This window comes from Spermophilus citellus (assembly GCF_964194105.1).
Source record: "Spermophilus citellus genome assembly, chromosome: 6".
NCBI lineage: Eukaryota > Metazoa > Chordata > Mammalia > Rodentia > Sciuridae > Spermophilus > Spermophilus citellus.
In genome coordinates, this window is record NC_138187.1 from 125792527 (window position 1) to 125817101 (window position 24575).

At 41.4% G+C, this 24575-nt stretch overlaps 1 protein-coding gene across 2 annotated transcripts in view; it reads left to right on the top strand.

Annotated features, from left to right (window-relative positions):
• Positions 1-24075, top strand: part of KCNH1 (potassium voltage-gated channel subfamily H member 1) — a 371392-nt gene extending 347317 nt beyond the window's left edge. For both annotated transcript variants that reach the window (XM_081298846.1, XM_081298847.1), the window contains exon 11: positions 21454-24075. In XM_081298846.1, coding sequence (XP_081154972.1) covers positions 21454-22311 — 858 coding nt within the window. In that variant the 3' untranslated portion in view covers positions 22312-24075. The remainder of the gene's footprint in view (positions 1-21453) is intronic.
• Positions 24076-24575: the final 500 nt, after the last annotated feature.

Here is a 24575-nt window from a genome sequence, read left to right on the forward strand (position 1 = left end):
CAATTCATTGATAATTTATATCATTTTTATTCCTGTTTCTTTTCTTTAAAGATCTGCTGATTTATTATTTCTTTCTACTACTTTGGGGTTTGATTTTTTTTTAACTTAAGCACTCATTAAACTTAGTCCTACCTTTGAAAGTTGTTTCCATTCTCATTTGAGAAATTTCAATTTCTTTGACCTACTGTTTGTTCAAAAGCATGTTGTTTAACCTATGTAGTTGTGTATTTTTGTTCCCGTGGGGATCAGAAAAGACAGGGTATGATTTCAACTTTTCAAATTTAAAACTTGTTTTGTGGCCTAATATATTCTTTGTTAAATTATTTGAAAATTTATTATATAAATTTTCATATCAGCATTATTTATAATATACAAAGGAGTGAAATCTGATTTGAAAAACTATGTAGTTAAATGAAACATTTTTGTGTATTTTAAAGTTTACATATATACACATAAACATTCATATACACCCAACTGTTTACCTTATGTTAAGATTTCAGGAAATATAGAAACATAATATTCCTTTGACCTAATTTATAATTTTAACAATTTTTATTTTTTAAATACATGACAGAGGAATGCATCACAATTCTTATTTAACATAGAACACAATTTTTCATCTCTGTATATAAAGTATGTTCACATAAATTCATGTCTTCATACATGTACTTTGGATAATGATGTCCATCATTGCTAACCCCCGGCCCCCTCCCACTATGAGACAGTCATATCAGAGATTTTATGGGATTGGCTAACTTAACATTATCTTATCTAATTGCATCCATTTACCTGCAAATGCCATGATTTTTATTTTTTTTTTATTGATTATTTAAAGCATTACATAGCTCATGATATATCATCTAAATGCCATGATTTTATTCTTTTATTGCTGAGTAAGATTCCATTGTATATATAAGCCACAATTTTTTTAATCCATCCATCTACCGAAGGGCATTTAGGTTGGTTCCACAGTTCAGCTATTGTGAATTATGCTGCAAAAACATTGATGTGGCTGTGTCCCTGTAGTATGCTGTTTTTAAGTCCTTTGGGTATAGACCAAGCAGTGGGATTGCTGGGTCAAATGGTGGTTAAAAGGATCTCTATACTACTTTCCAAATTGGCTGCACCAACTTGCAGTCCCACCAGCAATGTATGAGTGTGCCTTTTCCCCCCGACATCCTCACCAACACTTATTGTTGTATGTCTTCATAATAGCTGCCATGCTGACTGGAGGGAGATGGTATCTTAGAGTAGTTTTGATTTGCATTTTTCTAATTGGTAGAAATGAACATTTTTCATATTTGTTGATTGACTGAATAGCCTCTTCTGAGAAGTGTCTGTTCATGTCCTTGTCCCATTTATTGATTGGGTTTTTTTTTTTTTTTAGGGAGTACAAAGAACTCAAAAAAGCTAGAGATTAATGCTCTGTGTGAGGAGTAAAGATTTGCTCCCAAGATGTAGGTTCTCTATTCACCTCACATATTGTTTCTTTTGCTGAGAAGAAACTTTTTAGTTCGAGTCCATTCCATTTATTGATTCTTGGTTTTAATTCCTGTACTATAGGAGTCTTATTAAGGAAGTTGGGGTCTAATCCCACATGATGAAGATTAGGGCCTACTTTTTCTTCTCTGTCTCTTGTTTAATTCCTAGGTCCTTGATCCACTTTGAGTTTTGTGCATGGTGAGAGATAGGGGTTTAATTTGATTTTGTTGCATCTGGATTTCCAGTTTTCTCAGCACCATTTGTTTTTTTTTTTTTTATTGGTTGTTCACAACATTACAAAGCTCTTGACATATCATATTTCATACATTAGATTGAAGTGGGTTATGAACACCCAATTTTACCCCAAATGCAGATTGCAGAATCACGTCGGTTACACATCCACAATTTTACATAATGCCCTATTAGTAATTGTTGTATTCTGCTACCTTTCCTATCCCCTACTATCCCCCCTCCCCTCCCCTCCCATCTTCTCTCTCTACCCCATCTACTGTAATTCATTTCTCTCCTTGTTTATTTTCCCATTCCCCTCACAACCCCTTATATGTAATTTTGTATAGCAATGAGGGTCTCCCTTCATTTCCATGCAATTTCCCTTTTCGCTCCCTTTCCCTCCCATCTCATGTCTCTGTTTAATGTTACTCTTTTCTTCCTACTCTTCCTCCCTGCTCTGTTCATAGTTGCTCTCATTATATCAAACAAGACATTTGGTATTTGCTTTTTAGGGATTGGCTAGCTTCACTAAGCATAATCTGCTCTAGTGCCATCCATTTCCCTGCAAATTCTATGATTTTGTCATTTTTTTATTGCTGCATAGTACTCCATTGTGTATAGATGCCACATTTTTATCCATTCATCTATTGAAGGGCATCTGGGTTGGTTCCAGTCTAGCTATTGTGAATTGTGCTGCTATGAACATCGATGTGGCACTATCCCTGTAGCATGCTCTTTTAAGGTCTTCAGGGAATAGTCCGAGAAGGGCAATAGCAGGGTCAAATGGTGGTTCCATTCCCAGCTTTCCCAGGAATCTCCATACTGCTTTTCAAATTGGCCGCACCAGTTTGCAGTCCCACCAGCAATGTACAAGCGTACCCTTTTCTCCACATCCTCGCCAGCACTTGTTGTTGTTTGACTTCATAGTGGCTGCCAATCTTACTGGAGTGAGATGGTATCTTTGGGTGGTTTTGATTTGCATTTCTCTGACTGCTAGAGATGGTGAGCATTTTTTCATGTACTTGTTGATTGATTGTATATCCTCCTCTGAGAAGTGTCTGTTCAGGTCCTTGGCCCATTTGTTGATTGGGTTATTTGTTATCTTATTGTCTAATTTTTTGAGTTCTTTGTGTACTCTGGATATTAGGGCTCTATCTGAAGTGTGAGGAGTAAAAATTTGTTCCCAGGATGTAGGCTCCCTATTTACCTCTCTTATTGTTTCTCTTGCTGAGAAAAAACTTTTTAGTTTAAGTAAGTCCCATTTGTTTATTCTTGTTATTAACTCTTGAGCTATGGGTGTCCTATTAAGGAATTTGGAGCCCGACCCCACAATCTGTAGATCGGAGCCAACTTTTTCTTCTATCAGACGCAGAGTCTCTGATTTGATATCAAGCTCCTTGATCCATTTTGAGTTAACTTTTGTGCATGGCGAGAGAAAGGGATTCAGTTTCATTTTGTTGCATATGGATTTCCAGTTTTCCCAGCACCATTTGTTGAAGATGCTATCCTTCCTCCATTGCATGCTTTTAGCCCCTTTATCAAATATAAGATAGTTGTAACTTTGTGGATTAGTCTCTGTGTCCTCTATTCTATACCATTGGTCCACCCGCCTGTTTTGGTACCTATTGCTCTGTAATATAGTTTGAAATCTGGTATCGCTATACCGCCTGATTCATACTTCCTGTTTAGAATTGCTTTTGCTCTTCTGGGTCTTTTATTTTTCCATATGAATTTCATGATTGCTTTATCTATTTCTACAAGAAATGCTGTTGGGATTTTGATTGGCATCGCATTAAACCTATAGAGAACTTTTGGTAATATCGCCATTTTGATGTTAGTTCTGCCTATCCATGAACAGGGTATATTTTTCCATCTTCTAAGATCTTCTTCTACTTCTCTCTTTAGGGTTCTGTAGTTTTCATTGTATAAATCTTTCACCTCTTTTGTTAGGTTGATTCCCAAGTATTTTATTTTTTTTGAGGATATTGTGAATGGAGTGTTTTTCCTCATTTCCGTTTCAGAAGTTTTGTCGCTGATATACAGAAATGCCTGTGATGTATGCGTGTTGATTTTATATCCTGCCACTTTGCTGAATTCATTTATTAGTTCTAGTAGTTTCTTTGTAGACCCTTTTGGGTCTTCTAGGTATAGAATCATGTCATCTGCAAATAGTGATCATTTAAGTTCTTGTTTTCCAATTTTTATGCCTTTAATTTCTTTCATCTAATTGCTCTGGCCAGTGTTTTGAGAACTATATTGAATAGAAGTGGAGATAGAGGGCATCCCTGTCTTGTTCCAGGTTTTAGAGGGAATGCCTTCAACTTTTGTCCATTCAGAATGATGCTAGCCTGAGGCTTAGCATAGATAGCTTTTACAATGTCAAGGTAAGTTCCTGTTATCCCTAGTTTTTCTAATGTTTTGAACATAAAGGGATGCTGTACTTTGTCGAATGCTTTCTCTGCATCTATCGAGATGATCATATGGTTCTTGTCTTTAAGTCTATTGATGTGGTGAATAGTATTTATTGATTTCCGTATATTGAACCAGCCTTGCATCCCAGGGATGAATCCTACTTGATCATGGTACACAATTTTTTTGATGTGTTTTTGTACTCGATTCGCCAGAATTTCATTGAGGATTTTTGCATCTAGGTTCATTAGAGATATTGGTCTGTAGTTTTCTTTCTTTGAGGTGTCTTTGTCTGGTTTCGGAATCAGGGTGATGTTGGCCTCATAGAATGAATTTGGAAGAGCTCCCGTTTTCTATTTCCTGAAATAACTTGAAAAGTATTGGGATTAATTCTTCTTTAAAGGTTTTGTAAAACTCTGCTGTATACCCATCCAGTCCTGGGCTTTTCTTGGTTGGTAGTCTTTTGATGGCTTCTTCAATTTCATCCATTGATATTGGTCTGTTCAAATTGTGCGTATCCTCCTGACTCAGTCTGGGCAAATCATATGACCTGAGAAATTTATCGATGTCTTCACTATCTTCTATTTTATTGGAATATAGGTTTTCAAACTAATTTCTAATTGTCTTCTGTATTTCTGTAGCATCTGTTGTGATATTGCCTTTTTCATCCTGTATGTTAGTAATTTGAGTTCTCTCTCTTCTTCTCTTCGTTAGCATGGCTAAAGGTCTGTCGATCTTATTTATTTTTTTGAAGAAGCAACTTTTAGTTTTGTTAATTTTTTCAATAGTTTCTTTTGTTTCAATTTCGTTGATTTCTGCTCTGATTTTAATTATTTCTTGCCTTCTGCTACATTTGCTGTTGTTTTGCTCTTCCTTTTCTAGGGCTTTGAGATGAAGTGTGAGTTCATTTATTTGTTGGTTTTTCCTTTTTTTGAGGAATGACCACCAGGCGATGAATTTTCCTCTTAAAACTGCTTTCATTGTGTCCCATAGATTCCGATATGTTGTGTCTGTATTTTCATTTATCTCTAAGAACTTTTTTATTTCCTCCTTTATGTCTTCTGTAACCCATTGATCATTCAGTAACATATTGTTCATTTTCCATGTGATGTAGGATTTTTCCTTCCTTCTTTTATCATTGATTTCCAGTTTCATTCCATTATGATCAGATAAAATGCATGGTATTATCTCCACCCCTTTATATTTACTGAGGGCTGCCCTATGGCATAATATATGGTCTATTTTTGAGAAGGATCCATGTGCTGCTGAGAAAAAAGTATATCCATTTGATGATGGTTGATATATTCTATATATGTCAGTTAAGTCTAGGTTATTGATTGTGGTATTGAGTTCTATAGTTTCTTTATTCAACTTTTGTTTGGAGGATCTGTCCAAAGGTGAGAGAGGTGTGTTGAAGTCACCCATAATTGTTGTGTTGTGGACTATTTGATTCTTGAACTTGAGGAGAATTTGTTTTATGAATGTCGCAGCACCATTATTTGGTGCATAAATATTGATAATTATTATGTCTTGTTGGTGAATGATTCCTTTTAACAGTATATAATGACCTTCTTTATCCCTTTTGATTAACTTAGTCTTGAAGTCGATTTTATTCAATATGAGGATGGCCACCCCTGCTTGCTTACGAGGACCGTGTGCGTGGTATATTTTTTCCCATCCTTTCACCTTCAGCCTGTGTATGTCTTTTCCAATCAGATGTGTCTCCTGGAGGCAGCATATTGTTGGATTTGTTTTTTTTAATCCATGATAGCAGCCTATGTCGCTTTATTGGAGAGTTTAAGCCATTAACATTCAGAGTTACTATTGATATATGGTTTGTACTTCCATCCATGTTTGATTGTTTATCCTTTTTTTAAAAAATTTAGTTTGTTTCTCCATGATTATCTTTCCCCTCGCGCTCTGTCTTTACCGAGGCACTTCCCCCTGATGGTTTTGGTTATTGTTTTTCATTTCTTCCTCGTGTAGTGTTTTGCTCAAAATGCTTTGCAATGCTGGTTTTCTGGCTGCAAATTCTTTTAACTTTTGTTTATCATGAAAGATTTGTATTTCATTGTCATACCTGAAGCTTAATTTTGCTGGATACAGAATTCTTGGTTGGCATCCATTGTCTTTCAGTGTTTGAAATACGTTGTTCCATGACCTTCTTGCTTTCAGTGTCTGTGAAAAATCCATTGTTTACATTCAGGGGTAAACCAATAAGGTTATCTGTCTCCTTTCTCTTGTAGCTTTTACTATTTTCTCTTTGTTCTGTATATTGGATATCTTCATAACAATGTGTCTTGGCGTTGGTCTACTGTGATTTTGTGTGCTCGGTGTCCTGTATGCATCTTCAATTTGTATATCCGTTTCCTTTTTTATTTCTGGAAAGTTTTCTGTAATTATTTCATTCAGCAGGTTACTCATTCCCTTGGTTTGAATCTCTGTACCTTCTTCTATCCCGATGACTCGTAAGTTTGGTTTTTTTATGTTATCCCAAAACTCTTGGATGTTTTTCTCGTGATTTTTTTACCAGCCTTTCTGAGTTGGCTAGACTCTTTTCAAGATGGTATATTTTGTCTTCATTATCTGACGTTCTGGCTTCTACTTGCTCCACTCTGTTAGTGATACTCTCAATTGAGTTTTTAATTTGGTTTATCGTTTCCTTCATTTCTAGAATTATTGTTTGATTATTTTTTATAATCTCTATCTCTTGATAAAGATGCTTAACTTCTTCTTTTATCTGTTTATGTAATTCATTCTCAATGTGTTCTTTCGCTGCTTGAATTTGCTGTCTTGTATCCTCTTTAAGGTTCCATTCCATCTGTCTAAGGTGTTCCTTGAGTTCTTTATATGACCATTTTTCTGATGACTCTAGGTCCTCCTGAATATTTAGGCTGTCCTGCATTGTTTGTACTCCTTTTCTTCCTTTCAGCACCATTTGTTAAAGTGACTATCTTTTCTCCAATGCAAGTTTTTGGTAACTTTCTCTAATATAAGATAATTATAATTTGGGGGGTTAGTCTCTGTGTCCTCTATTCTGTACCATTGTTTTACCAGTCTGTTTTGGTTGCTCTGTAGAGTGATGCCCCCTGCTTCACTCTTCCTGCTAAGGATTGTTTTAGGTAATCTGGGTCACTTATTTTTCCAGATGAATTTTATGACTGCTTTTTCTATGAGGAATGCCATTGGGATTTTGATCAGAATTGCATTAAATCTGTATAGTATGCTTTTGGTAGTAAGGCAGAATTAATATTAAGAACAAGGTAGATCTTCCAAGGTCTTTGATTTCTTTCTTTAGGGTTCTGTAGTTTTCATTGTATAGATCTTTCACCTCTTTCATTAAGCTGATTCCCAAGTATTTTGTTAAGCTATTGTAAGTGGAATTGTTTCCCTCATTTCCCTCTCAGGATTTGTCACTGATATACTAAAATGCCTTTGATTTATGGGTATTGATTTTATAACCTGCTACTTTGCTGGATTCATTTATTAGTTCTAGAAGTTTTCTGGTGGGTCTTCTAGGTATAGAATCATATCATTAACAAATAATTCTAATTTAAGTTCTTTTCCTGTATGTATCCCTTTAATTTCTTTTGTCTAATTGCTCTGCCCAGTGTTTCAAGGATTATGTTAAATAGAAGTTTTCTTTCTTTGGTGAAAGAAGGCATCCCGTGTCTTTTTCCAGTTTTTAGAGGGAATGCCTTCAACTTTTCTCCATTTAGAACGATGTGGGCTGGGGCTTAATGTAGACAGCCTTTATGATGTTGAGATATGTTCTTATTATCCCTAGTTTTTCTAGTGTTTTGAACATGAAGGGGTGCTCTATTTTGCCAAATGCTTTTACTGCATCTATTGATGATCACATGATTCTTGAGTCTATTGATGAATTACGTTTACTGATTTCCTTATGTTGAACCAACCATGCATCCCTGGGATGAATCCCACTTGATCATGGTGTACCATGTTTTTGTATTCAATTTGCCAGAATGTCATTGAAAATTTTTGCATCTATTAGAGATACTAGTCTAAAGTTTTCGTTTTTTGATGTCTTTACCCAATTTTGGAATCAGGGTGATATTGGCCTCATAGAATGAGTTTGGAAATACTGTCTCTATTTCCTGAAATAAATTTAAGGAAGAACTAATATAAATACTCTTTAAAGGTCTTGTAGAACTCGGCTGTGTAACCGTCACAGTCCATGTGAGTGGTATGATTTTTCAGTGTAAGTATGTCTTTACCTATCAGATGAGGGAGCATGTTGTTGGGCCTTTTTTAAAAATCCTGTATGCTAGCCTATGTCTTTTGATTATTAATGGCTTAAACTCACCATTCAGGGTTACTATTGAGACATGGTTTGTATTCCAAGCTGTATTTGTTATTTAACTTTACTTCTTTGATTAGTATGCTCCCTTCTCCTGATTTTCGGTGTTTTTTGTAGTGTTGGTTTTCTAGGTATAAACTCTTAACTTTCGTTTATTATGGAAGGTTTTTATTTCATCTTCAAATCTAAAGCTTAATTTTATGGATATGAGATTCTTGGTTGACACCCATTGTGTTTCAGAGTTTGATACATGTTGTTTCAGGGTCTGTTAAAATCTACCATTATACTAATTGGTTTTCCCTTGTATGTAATCTGATTCTCTTATGGCTTTTAAAATTCTCTTTATTCTGTATGTTGGGCATTATTATAATGTGCCTTGGTGTGGATCTGTTGTGATTTTGTACATTCAGCATCCTGTAGGCTTCTTGAATTGAATTTCCAATTCATTCTTCATGTTTGGAAAATTTTCTGATATTTCATTGAACAGAGTGTTCATTCCCCTTTGGACCTCTATGCCAATAACTCTTCAATTTGGTCTTTTTATGCTCTCCCATATTTCTTAACCATTATTACTGTGTGGTGTATATTCTTTTCAAGATAAAATATATAATCTTCATTGTCTGTCCTATCTTCCAAGTGGGCTACTCTGTTGGTGTCACTTTTAATGTGGTTTACCATTTCAAGGATTTCTGTTTGTTTTAGCACCTCTATCTTGATGTTGAGGTGATCTTTTGCTTCCTGTATTTGTTTATGTAGCTCCTTGTCGAAGTTATCTTTCACTTCTTGTATTTGCTCTTATATCTTCCTTGAGTTCACAGAACATTTAAACATTCTAAACTCCTTCTCTATAATTTCTTCTGCTGTGGGGCACTTTCTTCCCTTGTCTTTTCATGGTTTCTCGTGTGTGTCTAGATTGTTTTTACCTTGTAGGGTTCCAAGACCTCTCCTGTGTGGGGAAGGACAATGTTAATAGGTGGTATATTGTTGATATTGGGATTTATGAACAACATGTTGTTATTAAGACATTTACAGTTTCTACAGTGGACAATAAACTGGGAGTGGGGCTGAGGAGGTAGGACAGAGTTAACGTATCTTAGGAACTACGGAGAACTCTAATGAAGAGGGTGAGTAGCAAGAGAATAGACAGGGTAGGCAAGTACATGGGATGAGTAGAATACATAAAACAAACACCGATGTTAAAACAGTAAAATTTGGAGGCGGAAAGAATAAAAAGGGCATATATAATTTCTCTCTTACATTATTCAGATGACTCAGTTCTCAAAGTTTTTGGTTTCACAGATGTTGCGGATGTGAGGGCCAGCGAATGGAGGAATAGATGAGAAAAAACCTGTCAACACACAAACTCGAAGGAAGAAGCCAGGGTTGTAGCTAGCTTTAGAGATCCGTATCGTTCCTGCTTCTCTTCTCATCCAGTAGGTGGCGTCGTCTGTTGTAAGCTGGTAACAGGGTGGAAGACTGGTCCTGGCATCCACCAGTTCCTGCAGAAAGACTGCACCTCACGGGTCTCTTTTTGGGACTGGTACTATCTCCCTCTGCCCTGGCAGCACCGGGGTGTTGGGTGGCAATTGCATTGTGCCATGGGGAGGTGGGAGCTAAGTCTTGGCGATCACAGAGTCTTGTGTGGGCTAGAACTTCTGGGCTTTGGGTCCTACATGAATGCTGAGTCCCACAGCCCCACGTGGGGTCACAGTGCTGGTAATTTCTGCGGAGAGCAGCTGGATGGGGGTCCTCTAACACTCAGAGATGGTGAGATCTGCGGGCACAGAGCACTTCCTTCCTGCCGCCATGTTTTTTCCTTGTGGCCTAACATATTGTAAAGAAAATTCCATGCATTGAAAATAATTTGGATGTTGTACCTGTTAGGATTTGATATTTACAGAGACTTCCATCTATTTGACCTGTAGTATAATTATGTTGATTTCTTATCTGGATGATCTATCCATTACTCAAAGTGGTGCATTGGACCTCCCCCACTTTTATTGTAGTGAACCTCTCTTCCTTGTTTTATAATCACTGTTATCTTGCCTGCCAGATATGAGCTCCTCCTGTGCACTTGGGCTTCCATGTTATTGGAATGTTTTTTTTTCTTTCTGTGTCTTTACTGATGAAATGAGTTTCTTGGATGACCCAGCAATCTTTGAATTTAAATTGACTAAATTTAATTCAAAGTAATTATTGACAGTTAAGGATTTTTCTTTTGTGTGATTTATGCTTTCATGATGGTAGTTATGTTTCTTCTAGATGTAAGAATCCTTAAGCATACTTTTTAAGGCTGGTTTGGTAGTCATGAATTTCCTTAATATTTTCTGGATGATATTCTTGGTTGGCAGTTGTTTCAGGAGGTGGTGCCTCTGTTGCAGATTTTATGAACTTTCTTAAGACAGTTGGATTAGAAATATGCCATCGTGAAGATCTTTTCTGGTCATGTCTATGGGGGGGGGGGGTTCTAAAAGCCTCCTGTACTTGGATGTCCATATTTTCTACACCATTATTGTTTCTCTTGAGCTTTTTGTGTGTGTGGAATTTCTCTCTTATCCTTTTCTTCCACACTGTATTTTGAGCGGCCGGTTGCTATTCTTGTAGAGCCATTTTACTTGTGCTCCTACATTGAGATTTGTGCATCTGATAGATATCACTACCACTTTACAGGGCAGTTGTCTTCATGTTATGTCCAGTTGGGCACCATAGCAGTCTCCTGATGGCTTCTTTGATTGTGATTAACGACTTGAGACACAGTGTGCACTATGGCAGAGTAAGAGACCTACTGTCTTTGGGGGCCACTAGCAGTTCGGGTGGCTGCTCCTATGAAGCAAGGGCTTCTGGTATAGGCTGTCCTAGCAGTGGTGAGGGCCTGAAGTCCTTGTCAGTGGTTTGGACCCAGATGCTGCCTGGAAAGAGGCAGGAACACTTTTTGTTGAACTTACCCACCAGCTCGGATAAGGTTGGGGGGCAGTGCTGGGAACCACATAGGTGGTGGCACAGGAACTGTGGTGCTCCTCTGCTTCTTCAGTGGTACTTCCTCCATGGAAGTGGGGCTGGAGCCAGGCAGCGTTGTACTTGACCTCTCCTAGTTGTGCACCTGAGGGCAGGGAAACAGCATTCCCTTCATTAATGGGAAGTATGGCTGGCCACATCTTTCGTCACAGAGGCAAGCTTTTTTACCTCCTGCTTCTCAAGGTCAGCACACTCTGGGGTTCCTTCTAAGCTGCAACATCCATTTCCTAAAGTGCATAGGTGGTTCCAGTCTCTCACCCACAGATACTCCACAAATTCTCTCCCAGTACTGAAACCCACAGACATTCCCTTCTAAAAGCAGCTAAATACTTTTTACTTGTGGACAATCAGGTTAGGTGCTAGATGCCTCCATGCTGCCATCTTGGATCCTCTTCCATGCAAAGCTTTAAGTAGATATTTTGTACAAACAACAACTAAGGCTTAGAAAGGGCAAGTGAATTCCTCAGGGTGGGCACCTATACCTAGCTCTTGCCACTGACTCTTAGGGTAAATACTGATGTGGAAGAACCCAGGAAAACAGCCAACAGGGTTACACAGGTAATGGAAAGAGGACGTGGTAAAGTAAACCCTGTATTCTAAACTTGGAGATTCAAAATGACAAATTCTCTCTCAGGGATGGAAGCCAAAAATCTGAAACTAGCATTGGTTCATCCTAGAGGTTCTGAGGAAGGATCCATGCCTCCCTCTTAAATTCTGGTTGTTCTTGTAGTAACCTGTGGCTCATAGTTATGTAACTCCTTCCTGGGGACTGAACCCAAGGATACATAACCTCCTTCCCCAGCCCTTGTAAGGACATCAATCGTTGAATGAGAGCCATTCGAATGTAGGATAATATTTCAAAATCCTTATATATGCAAAGACTCCAACTACGATAACATTCCGAGGTTTTAGATGAACATGTCTTTGGTGGGGGTATACTTTAATCTACTACACCAGGAGCACAAAGCAAGGAGAAGGTAACAAATATGGCCCCTACCAAAATATCCAACTCTTGCACAGCAGTGTCCTCTCTTCCCTGAGCAGTGCTGATAAGGAAGAATTCTATGTTCCCAGGGTCCAAGCCCAAGAAAGATGAGACACCTTAAGTATCCCATGTTCCTAAAAAACAGGAACTGATGAATCTATGGAAGAAATTCAGGCCCCTAGGGTAGTCTGTCCAAAGAATGACCGTGCTGGTTTACCTATTCGCAGTACCTACTCATCTATGGGGATCCTTGCACCAGTGAATGAGATGTCAGTCTTCAGGGGACATTAGTGCGGGGTAAGAAAGCTCTGTCTGCATGGTAGTGGGAGGGAGCCAATGGACCAGGTCGCCTGAGAGGACGACATCTCTGGCCTCTAGATTTTTCCTGTACCAAGTCCACTGGGGCCTCTATCCATTCTACTTCTACTATTTAGTGCTGTGCCCCAAGGTCACCAGCATCCTTCAGGGAGGCAGTATTTTCCAATAACCAAAACACTCAGGCTCTTAAGTTACCTGACCTGTCAAAATCTGGATTTTGCCCTAAGTCACTCCATCCTGATGAATTCAAGGGCCACTCAGTCTAACACAACTAGCATCATGTCCTCTTCAAACATTGACTTAGTAGATGCTGATGATTTCTATCCTGCCCTACCACTAGGTTCCTTAAGAGAAATTCTCCACAGCAGAGTGGCTGAGAACAGGGGTCTGGAAGGGACCTAGCCTGTCTGGGTTTGGGCTGTAGCTTTCAAATGTACCCATTGTCGAGGATTGCTGTAAGGAATGGCCTATGGCGGCACCTGTCCAATGTTTAATATTGTGCTTGGACACTGCAGGTCTGATGTTTGTCTGACAGCAGTCACTGACATTCTGAACACCTTCACCCAAGTCGTTCACCTTTTATACCCAAGTCCAGTTCATCCTTCAACAACTTTACAGAGCAACAGTTAAATGAAGCACTCATTTTTGAGGATCTTAAATGGCCTATGAGGCAGTTGTATTTTGTTGATAGATGAGGAAATCAAGACTTGGCAGCAGGGGGTGCACTGTGACTTCATGACCTCCCTTCTCCTACGCTGGGCCCACCTAAAGTTTAACCTGCGAGTTTACGTGACTGGCATCCCCTGCCTCAATCCTTAGCATCACTGAGTTTTAGTTCATTGACGATTACTGACCCTCTCCTCCTCACATTCACAATGCAGATGAAGGAAAAACATTAGATTCCATAATAATCAAAGTGGTCAGTTTGTTTTTTTACATGTTTTATGTTCTGCATTAAAACTAGGCAGGGTTGCTGGGGGGGGGGGGTGAGGAAAACGACGTCACCAAGGCCTGTAGGGATGTTGGGGTGGAGGGAGGGGGGCTCCAGCAGGAACCTAAGCCCCAAGGGGAAAGGAGGCCTGGCGCCATGAGGCCACCCTATGTGTGCAGTTATATAGTTGCGTATATATTTGCTTGGCTTTATGTCCTCTACTGAAGTTAATTTGTCAAGTCTATGGGAAGAAGAACCACAAAATGATTGAATCTGCCAACACCCCTGCCTGCTCAGTCATCTTCCAGATGCCAACAGACTCACTGGGGACAACAGAGCTAGAAGTGTGGACAGAGGAGCTATGGGGCCACACATAATGGCAGTGACCTCATGGTCAGGCTTACCTGCATCAGAATCACCTGAGCGCTTATTAGAAATGCCAGTTTCTAACCTTGCCATAGGAAATTCTCACTTAGTAGATAATACTCTCTCCAGATGGTTCTGAAGCACAGCCAGATATGAGAACTGTTGATTTGGTCCAATTGTAGAAAGACATGACTTCCCCAAGGTCACCCAGCCACCTGCAGTGGTCAAATTTGAAACCATTCCAAGGCTGTGTTCTTTCTGTCTATGGCTCTCTGGTGAAGGAGGTGGTCTGCATTCAATATACATGGTTTTCTATGACTCATACCTCAGTTCCTGCTCATTTATGCAAACCACTGAGAAATGACATTGTATTTTTATTCCATAGTCTGAACTCTTTTAAATAACTGTTCCTGCTCGAGTCTCCTCTTTCTTCCACTCATACTGTTGGCCAAGGGGAGCAGCAGTCCCCTGGAGCAAGAGTGTGCCAAGTCTAGCGCCAGAGCTGGGAGAAGAATTTAGACTTAAGAGAGGCAAGGCCTTCTTTCACGGCAATCTGGAACAGGTGGTCAATTGTCCTAACGTACCTCAGATCCCAGGATTGTTGTTTTTAAACTTAAAAATAGTTGCTCACAAAACCCTGTAGCTTAAGGATCTGTCAATTCAGTTCAGCTCAACAACCATTTATAATATGCTCCTCCCTCATCTGGGACCATTAGTGAGTGCAGTCTCAGAAGGATGGCAAGCTGTATGAGCAAGATACAGTGGCCATACTTACCTTGGAGGCATCCTCTGGCTTCCCCCACCCCAATGTTGCAAAAACTTAAGAGCTGCTCAACATTCTGCATGAACTTTCCAGGCCCAATAAATTAAGAAAATGCATTACCTTGTGGACTGGCAGGATTGTGACTTTACTCATGATGCTCTATCGTCAGGACTGGGCCTTTCCAGAGGGAACAACCTCTCCATGACAGGAAAGAAAGAACACTGACCCCCCACCCTCAAGTACTGCTTCAAATTAACTGTGATGAAGACCACTGCACAGGAAACATGGGTTGAATGAGATAATGCTCCAGAATATATGGAATAAACCACAGTTTTGTATTTTTATAGTGTTTTTTTTTAAAGAGAGAGTGGGGAGAGAGAGAATTTTTAATATTTATTTTTTAGTTCTCGGCGGACACAACATCTTTGGTATGTGGTGCTGAGGATCGAACCCGGGCGAGCGCGCTACCGCTTGAGCCACATCCCCAGCCCATTTATAGTGTCTTATAGTAAAACCTTTCCCTGAAATGAAATTGTACAAGAAAACCTGCAGACAAACCCAAATACAGTCATCTAATCCTAAACAAATATTGGGAAAAATAATGAAACTAGATCATTCTCTCTTACACTTGCAAAAATCAACTCAAAATGGATGAAAGACCTCAGATTTAGAGGAAAACATAGGCTAAAACCCCAGCTTTTAGGCAACCACTTTTTCTATAGGACCCCTAATACTTAGGAAATAATGCCAAGAGCTACTGGGACAGCATCAGATTGCACAGCAAAGGAAACAATCAGGAGAATGGGTGAAAATCTTTGCTAGCTATTCTTCTGATAACAAAGATCAAATAACCCATCTCAAAGAAACACATGAAAAATATTCATTAGCAATTAGAGAACTGCTAATCAAAACTACACCAAGATTTCATCTCACACCAGTCAGACTGGCAGTCATCAAGAAGACAAATAATAAATTCTGGAGAGGATGTGGAGAAAGAGAACACTTTTACACCATTGCTGGGACTGTAAAGTAGTACAACCACTATGGAAATCAATATGGAGGATCCTCAAAAGACTAGATATTATTCAGAAGAATAATATCATCTTACTATAGTGAAACATGCATGCCCATGCTTATAGCAGCAAATTCACAATAGCCACATCAACACATAAATCAATGGAGTTTAACTCAAAGAAAAATGAAATTATGGCATCTGCAGGAAAATGGATGGAATTAGAGACCATGTTAAGTGAAATAAGGATGAGTTTCCTTTCATATGGAAGTTAGAAAAAAGGAAAAGGTGGGGGTGGATCTCATGCAAATCAAAGGGAGATCAGTAGAGGAAAGGGATCAAGGGGTGAAAGGGAGGTAGGGGAGAAGTGCTAGACAGTGAGATTGGCCAAATTATATTTTTATACTGTGCACCTGTATATACCATCATTATGGACGATTATAATGCACCAATTAAAAAAAATGGGGGGTGGGGAGAACTATCCCTGCACTGACCAGGTGGTAGCAGGGCTAAAACGGGCACTATACATACCCACTGTCCTTCCCTTGGAAGATAACAGTTTATGCAGAAAAGTTCAGGAGCAGTTGTCCTCATTGCAAAAAAAAAAAAAAGCTCTCTGAGCTTATGTAAGATTTTAAAAAAATTAGATGATGAAATCAGTATGAGGTCAGTCTGAAGTAACAGTGGAAATCTTTTTGAATTTTATTTACACACTACCCTTCAGCACCTTTTGTGGTGTACATGGAATAAATCTACCTGCAATCTCCTCTCCCCATTAGATCACAAACATCAGAAGCAGCCTTTGGGGCAGGGTCTGTCACTTATTTTGCCCTGGCATAGGCTTCATAAATGAGAATGGCCCTAATTCAACAACACATGATCATTTATTGAGCCCTTTATAGGCTAGGCATGATGTGGAACATGAAAAATGTAATAGCACCTGCCTTCGGGGAGCTACAGGAAAGGACACACCAAAAGTGGCTTCTCAAGATAGATAGCTGTCCCCTGTTTGGCACCACCAGGAAGGGTGTTCATCCTTGTAATGGTCAGGGAGCTTGTTGATAAAGGTGGCATGTAAGCTGAATCCCAAAGGTAACCCAGGACCTGAAATTATTCAGCATCATTGGAGAATATACGACGCAGAGATGACCAGGGATAATACACATCTGAAATTTCAAGGTCTCAAAGAGCCTGGAACAGGACACAATATACAAATGACACCCAAGCTGTACATATTGACATAATTTGGGAGTTTGTTAGAGGGAATTCTGGGTGGAATACAGTCCGAAATATCATCTGCATTGTCTTTCCCTCAGATGCGCATTAGCATTTTAAGTCTGCATTTAACAATGTAAATATAGCTCAAATTTATTTTACCTTGAAACTCTTCCTCCTCTTGTAGCATCCATTAAAGCCTCATGGAACACTTTGGAAAAGCTGGATAGCCTGATGTGCACAGAAGGAGTCTTGGAGTTGTGCCCACCATCCCTAAGGCACACTCCTGTTCTAGGGAACTGTAAGCATCTCCAAGTAGACAGAGGGCTAGTGGCATAGACCTCATTGTTGCGAGTCACGCAGCCACCCCTGCCCACTCGGGTCTAAAATACTTGTCAAAATGCATGGTCATAGCTGCCTCTGAGGCAGACTATGATTAACTTCTCCAAAAAAGCAACTGAAATAAGCCCTCAATCCCAGATCAGCAGAGCTGTTAGGCCACATGAGCTCTGTAACAACTCCTGTGCCTTGTCCCCTGGGGGTTGTTGGTCTTACTGATTCCCAAGAGAGAGTACAGACATCGCTGCAGGGTATGAAGCTTCAGTTCACTTGCCCACTGGTTGAGACAGGGCCATTCAGATGGGCTGCCTCAGGCACGTAAGATAATAACACTTTGGAAGCCAAGAGGATTCAGATGAGTCTATGTAGACCCAGAGACACATGTCCCCTCCCAAGGTACATGTGACATCTGAATATGCCGTCTGGGTCAGTCCACGATTCTGATCCATGGGCCACCCAACTAAAGAGCAAGTACAGGGTAGCCACACATCCCCCCCCCCCCCCCGCCAGGAACATCCACCTCAAATTTATATCAAACCTTCGTAAACCTACCTTAATACTCCTGCTGAACAGCTTCTCAGGATAAGTTTTGTGTTGCAGCCCCTAGTCATAGCACATCTCTTCTCAAGGGCTGCCCCTGATGTTGGGTATAAGGAGTATTAATAAAGGACCAAGGGTGTTCTGAGCAAACCCTATTATAATGTGGACTATGATGCCTGTGATTTCATCTTTCCAGGCCAAAAACATCCTCCTACTGACAGTATTTACCTGTTATTCATTTATTCCACAAAGAGTTTTTTTTTTTCCCAAATCCAACATCAGTTATATTTGTTCATTAAAAACTACAATCTGAAATTTGTAATACTGACAAAACACTTGATAAACCTGTAAAATGAAAACTACAAATAACTGGGAAGAAATACCTTGTTTATAGGTCAAAAGAGTCAAGATGTCAGCCCACATCAGAACAGATCTGAGGACCCAGAAATATACCTGCTCATACATTTTTTTTTAAAAAATGCAAAGGTAATAGAGCAGAGAAATAATAGCCTTTTCAACAAATGGCAATGTTACAATTGGATCTCTATGCCCAGGGGAGAAAAACAAAAGTGAACGTGGTAGTATAAATTAAAATTGATTATAGACTTAAGTGTAAAACCAAAAAACTCTTGAAAAAAAGGAAATAAATCATGACCTTAAATGGGAAAGAGTTCATAGACATAATACAGATTAGATTTCACCAAAATTAAAAAAGGTCTGCTCTTGCCGTGTGCACACTTGTAACAACCACTCAGGAGGATGTGGCTCGGTGGTTGGGTGCCTGAGTGGATTGCACAAGGCCTTAGATTCAATCCTGAGCACTAGGGGGTGGGGGAGAACAGAATGAGCACCCTCTCATTTCACATGACAAGAACAGTGACACCAAATTTGTGTCTGGTGACCATTCAGTGTTCCACCCTCACCACAAATAGTTATCGAGGCTGCCCTAGACACCAGACACTCTGAAGAGCTGGGAATCATGAACATAAGAGATAATTCTTGTTCTCTTAAAGCAGATAATAAGCAGCTTCTAAGTGTGAAAAAGTTCTGTTCTAAACCTTACGAACTTTCAGAGTGGGGTGAGAGATGGATTAAACAACTGTTATCTTGTTCAGGAACTGTTGCTTATAAGGAATAAAACCTGATTAAAGTAGCTCAAGTTAAAAAGGGAGGAGAGAGAGTTCTGACAGAAATAAGGAGCACAAACCAAAGTAATTATCTCCAAAAGTTCTCTCTCCTCTTGGAGACATTCATATTCAAATCCTCTTTCCTTACCTCCATCCTCCCTTACTCGCTGTTCCCCTCCTGCCCTAAAAAGGGATGTGAGTAGGAAAGAAATTAATGCATCTCTACCACAAATGGTTACAAGATGGAGTAAGAAGGACAGGAGGGTACAAGCAGAGAGTGCTGTTCAAGTTGGGAGGCAGAAAGATAACTTAAAGCTCAGGGAAGGCTTTCTGGAGGAGAAGGTGCTATTTGAGCTGGGCCCTGGTGTGGGGAGAATTTGACACCCCTGGAGAACAGAGGTTACATATGCAGAAGAATGGGTGGAAGGGGCAAGTGTCTGTACTTGCCACCACCCCTGTGTCATTACCTGGGTCTCTTTGGAGCACACAGGATTCTCGGGAGTTCTAGGATTTTGATCTATAGCCTAGATAATAGGGGAACAAGTGTAGAGCAAGCAGAAAGGGGTTGACTGGTAAGGTGAGAAATGCTGCCCCTCAGAGGTTAGAAAGCCACATACAGGGTGGGACCCAGGTAAGTAACTTGAAGATTTAACCAGGTGGCAAGAGGTAATACCTTAATACCCACCTCCGACTTCAGTGTAAAGTCATCCAGTGTCGGACGCTTAAACCAAGTAGTCAGACTACAGGCAGCCAATGATTTATGATTTGCCAACTGATTCATTGCAGTAAGCAATGAATGTTTATTGGGCTCCTCTGTGCTGGGCACTATAAAATGATCATCTTTTGGTCATACCCGAAAACCTACAGAGCAGTACCATCAGGTGTCAGAAAGCTCAGGGAGGTGGTGAGTCTCATACTGTCTGCATCTAGGGACCTTAACAGGGTGGGAAAAGATTCATGTGAGCATCTGCCGTGGGTCAGTGCTTTTACCTTGGTCACCTCATGTCCACTTCATACCCAAGTCTAAAAAGTACAGATTTTCATGTTTTCTAGGGAGGAAGCCAAGATACCTATCTGAGGTGACAGGACTAGGTGTTAGACCTGGGACTTAAACCAAAGTTTATGTCCCCGGCACACCAGGGTCCTAGGGCAAGTCCTCAAGGCAGACTGGGTTGGTCCAGGGCTGTGTACAGGGCATAAGGTGTTCCAGATTGGGATGATGGAAAAGCTGGTCCTCTCCCGTATGTGGGGTCTTGTTGCTACTTTTCCATCTGCAATCCCTCTGGTCCTAAAATGAACACAACCTATTGGGCTGGGGGTGTGGCTCAGTGGGAGAGCACTTGCCTGCCGTGTGTGAGGCACTGGGTTTAACTCTCAGCACCATGTATCAATAAATAAAATAAAGGTTCACTGACAACTAAAAAAATATTAAAAAGACAACCTATTGCTTCCCTCACCTCCAGATATGGCATGGGTCAAGACATATATTCGAGTCTAAATGTCACATGCAATGAAAGTTAGAAATTATAGGCCTTCCCAATAACCAGATGATGGCCAAGGGAAAACCCTGTAATTTTCAGCTTATACATACTCAGAGCCAGAATCTCAAATCTACTGTCTGTTCTCTTCATGCAGTATGGATCTATGGTTTCTTACAGGCAATTTACCTGTTATGTGACGTTTTCCAATTTCAGAGGGTAATAGTGTATGTCTCAATAATCTTACATGAGTGAAGTAGCATTGAACTTCCCTTATGCACTGCACACAATGCCCAAGTATTGGGTACTATTGTTAGATCAAGTGTATATTCAAGGATCTTTGTTCTACTGTAAACTCTCCAAGAAAAGGAGGGCTTCTGGAGGAGGTGAACTGTTACTTGTCACAAACAAGCATGGGTAGGATTCAGATCTACAGTTGTCAGTGGCAGCCCTAGCTGCAGTCATACCTAGAGACTCACTTGAACTTTCTGGCTCTAGAGTGTGGTTTAGATCAGCAATGCTCCAATTTTTGTGTATCAGAATCTCTAGGGAACTGCTGCTTTTAGATTCAAGAGCTTCCCCTATTGAAGATTCTAATGGAGGTCATAAGAGGAAAGTGATTTTTTTAAACCCTTACCAGATAATTCTGAATTGCAGGTAAAAACATGCTAAATGCGGACCAAGGTCAAAAGCTAGGACAATCTGCTGGGAGGATACTATTTGGGGTCTCCAGATTCCCAGAAAATGGGGGGAAATCAAGGATGGAATTTCTTCCTCCTGAAGATGTCAGTGGGTGCCAACTCCCTGTTCTAGAGAAAAGGAAAGTGATATCAGCTAGGAGAACAGTCCCAGAGGCCTGTGATATGGACAGAGTCGCTGGGCTGCTGGAGCCTGTTAACACAGCATGTCATTCTCTCTTTCCAGATCGTGTTCCGGAAGATTAGCGACGTGAAACGGGAAGAGGAGGAGCGCATGAAACGGAAGAATGAAGCCCCCCTGATTCTGCCCCCTGACCATCCTGTCCGGCGACTCTTCCAGAGGTTCCGACAGCAGAAAGAGGCCAGGCTGGCGGCAGAGAGAGGGGGCCGCGACCTGGATGACCTGGACGTGGAGAAGGGCAACACCCTCCCGGAGCATGGCTCAGCCAACCACTGCCTGGTGAAGGCCAGCGTGGTCACGGTCCGAGAGAGCCCCGCCACACCCGTGTCCTTCCAGGCGGCCTCCACCTCTGTGGTGTCAGACCACGCCAAGCTGCACGCCCCGGGGTCTGAGTGCCTGGGCCCCAAGGGAGGTGGCGGCGACTGTGCCAAGCGCAAAGGCTGGGCCCGCTTCAAAGATGCTTGTGGGAAGGGCGAGGACTGGAACAAGGTGTCCAAGGCCGAGTCGATGGAGACGCTCCCCGAGAGGTCAAAGGCGTCAGGCGAGGCCACCCTGAAGAAGACAGACTCATGTGACAGCGGCATCACCAAGAGCGACTTGCGCCTGGACAACGCGGGCGAGGCCAGGAGTCCCCAGGACCGGAGCCCCATCCTGGCAGAGGTCAAGCACTCTTTCTACCCCATCCCCGAGCAGACGCTGCAGGCCACCGTTCTGGAGGTGAAGCACGAGCTAAAGGAGGACATCAAGGCCTTGAACACCAAAATGACCAATATCGAGAAACAGCTCTCGGAGATACTCAGGATATTAACTTCCAGAAGATCCTCTCAGTCGCCTCAGGAGCTGTTTGAAATATCGAGGCCTCAGTCCCCAGATTCAGAGAGAGACATTTTTGGGGCCAGCTGAGAGGTTTGTTTAAAAAGGTCAAAAAAGAAAAAAATCTGCACCCCTGCCCTAGACAACACCCCACCACACCTGACCAACAATTTTCAAAGTGGGACCAGTGGCTCAGGTGGGGTCATGCTCTTTTCAGAAAAAAAAAGAAGCCACCCTGCAAGATGGCAGCCACATCTGAACAGTCTTTGCACAATTCTGGAAGCAGGGTGTGCTGTCTAAAGGGTATTTAAAATTTTTTACTACCGTGATATTTATAAAAGGTTACGATTACCAGAAAAGAAGAACCAGCCATTTAGGGATTAACGGGAGAGTATAGAGAACCCCTCATGTATATACCACGCAGAGCTCCTTCACGGACACCCCCAAAGACCAAGGTATGGGCAGGGACTTCCCAGCGTTCCCCAACCTTGTACAGCCTGTCTTACGTCACCATCTGTTTTCCTGTTGTCATCATTTGGGACAAGGGGAGCTGGGAGTACAGAGCCTTTCACACGTCTCTGCTGAAGGCTGAACAGTAGGTACAGGTAGGGCCCTTTGGCCTCCAAGGACTCTATTGTCCGAGTCATAGCTTGCTCCCATGGGACCATTGACAGGGAGGCTGCGGGTGGCCCTCTGGCCCTGCTCCATGCCGCAGGCCTCACTGCACAGACTACTCTCCTACCCGACCTCTTCCCGAGTGTTCCCATGGCATTCCTCAGGGTATGGAGCATCGGCAGGATGGGGCATGAGCCCAGAGTTGCTTTACTAACAGACACACACATGACCTCAGTAAAATGATTGTAGCAAGTGCTATGTTTATATTTTGATTCTCATGGGGATTGTCCTTCAGAAGTTTGTATTTTGTACACTGCATGGGGTCATTAAAGGACACTTGGGAGCCATGCTTGGCCTTATTTGAAAGCAACCTCTTTCCTACTAAATGAAGACAGGACCGTGATAAACAAGAACACAACAGCAGAGTTTTGAGTTGTTTCAGTAACCGGTCCCTGGGGGAATATCTGATCAGAGAACTGTCTGTGGGCTGCCCCAGTCCCATGATGCTCAGGGACACTTGCTGCTTCATTAGCTAGGATCAGGTTACTCAAGGTTCAGGAAAAGAAAGAACTGCACACCCTCAAGTGAGGTGTTGGGACACTAACCCTCTAAACAAGCAAGGCAGAAGTGCAGCTCTGAAGTCGGACCACAGCTAGCCCTTGTCCAGGCTGTTGACTTTTGCCACACTGTCCTGACCCTGTCCCTGGTTTTGCTTTGCTGTCAAGATTCTGAATTCCAGTGCCCCTAGGGAACCTGATAGGTGGAGACCTGCCCTACCAAAGATAGTTAGCATTTCCAAAATGAGCCTGCCCGTCCACACAGCATTGCCCAGGACTTGGATCTCACCTGTCTGTGCGGAGCTTCCAGAGATGGCCCCGAGAGGTCAAAGGCATGTCCACATGTAGCTTTTGGCCTCAAATGGCCTCCAGGAAAGTGTCATTTCCCAAGGCCAAGTCACACCTGGTTGTGACCAGCTAAAGCTGGGTGAGCATTAGACTCTAACTTGAGCAGCTGCTAATGAATCCTTGGGGCATAGGCTATAAAATATCTGGAATAATCCTATCTGCCCCCTAAATGTTCCACTTCGCTATTCCTTCAACATGCTCACGGACCTGCTACTTTAGGGCAGAACCCCTAATCACCCCAGCTTTAGAAACACCTGTCTAGGTTTTTCTTTGCTTCTCTGGCCACTTCATGACAGGCTTCTATCCGCACCTCACAGCCAGTGGGGAGAGGCTCTGCCTATTAAGAAATATCTACCCCTGCTACACCACCTGCCCGAGAGCAAAGATGCTAATGAAGCTCTGAAGTCCAGACCTGCTTTGGGAAAGAGCTTCAGAAATACATTCTAGTATCAAAGTGAGATAATGACGGGAAGCCCAGACCCCTCAGGGGGACTCTGCTCATCTCTGGACTACAGAGCCTACAATGTAAGTTCCTGGAGGGGACAGAACACCAGGAGTATGGTTGCATCTGCATTTATTGTCCATTTAAGGATCTTAGAAAGTTTTTTTTTTTTCCATTGAAAAAACAGTTCTAAATGAGCCATTCCTTTTTTCCTTTTGATGACGTGTATTTGGCCACAGGCTGCTTTGTGCTACCTACCTAACTCTTGCCAGGATACAACTCCGCATTCCCAAGCAAGGACTACAAATCTCAGATATCACTGACCTGCACCTTCCAGCAGAAACCATCTGGTGGCTGAAAAGAATTAAGGACACCAAAGGTTGCTAGGGATT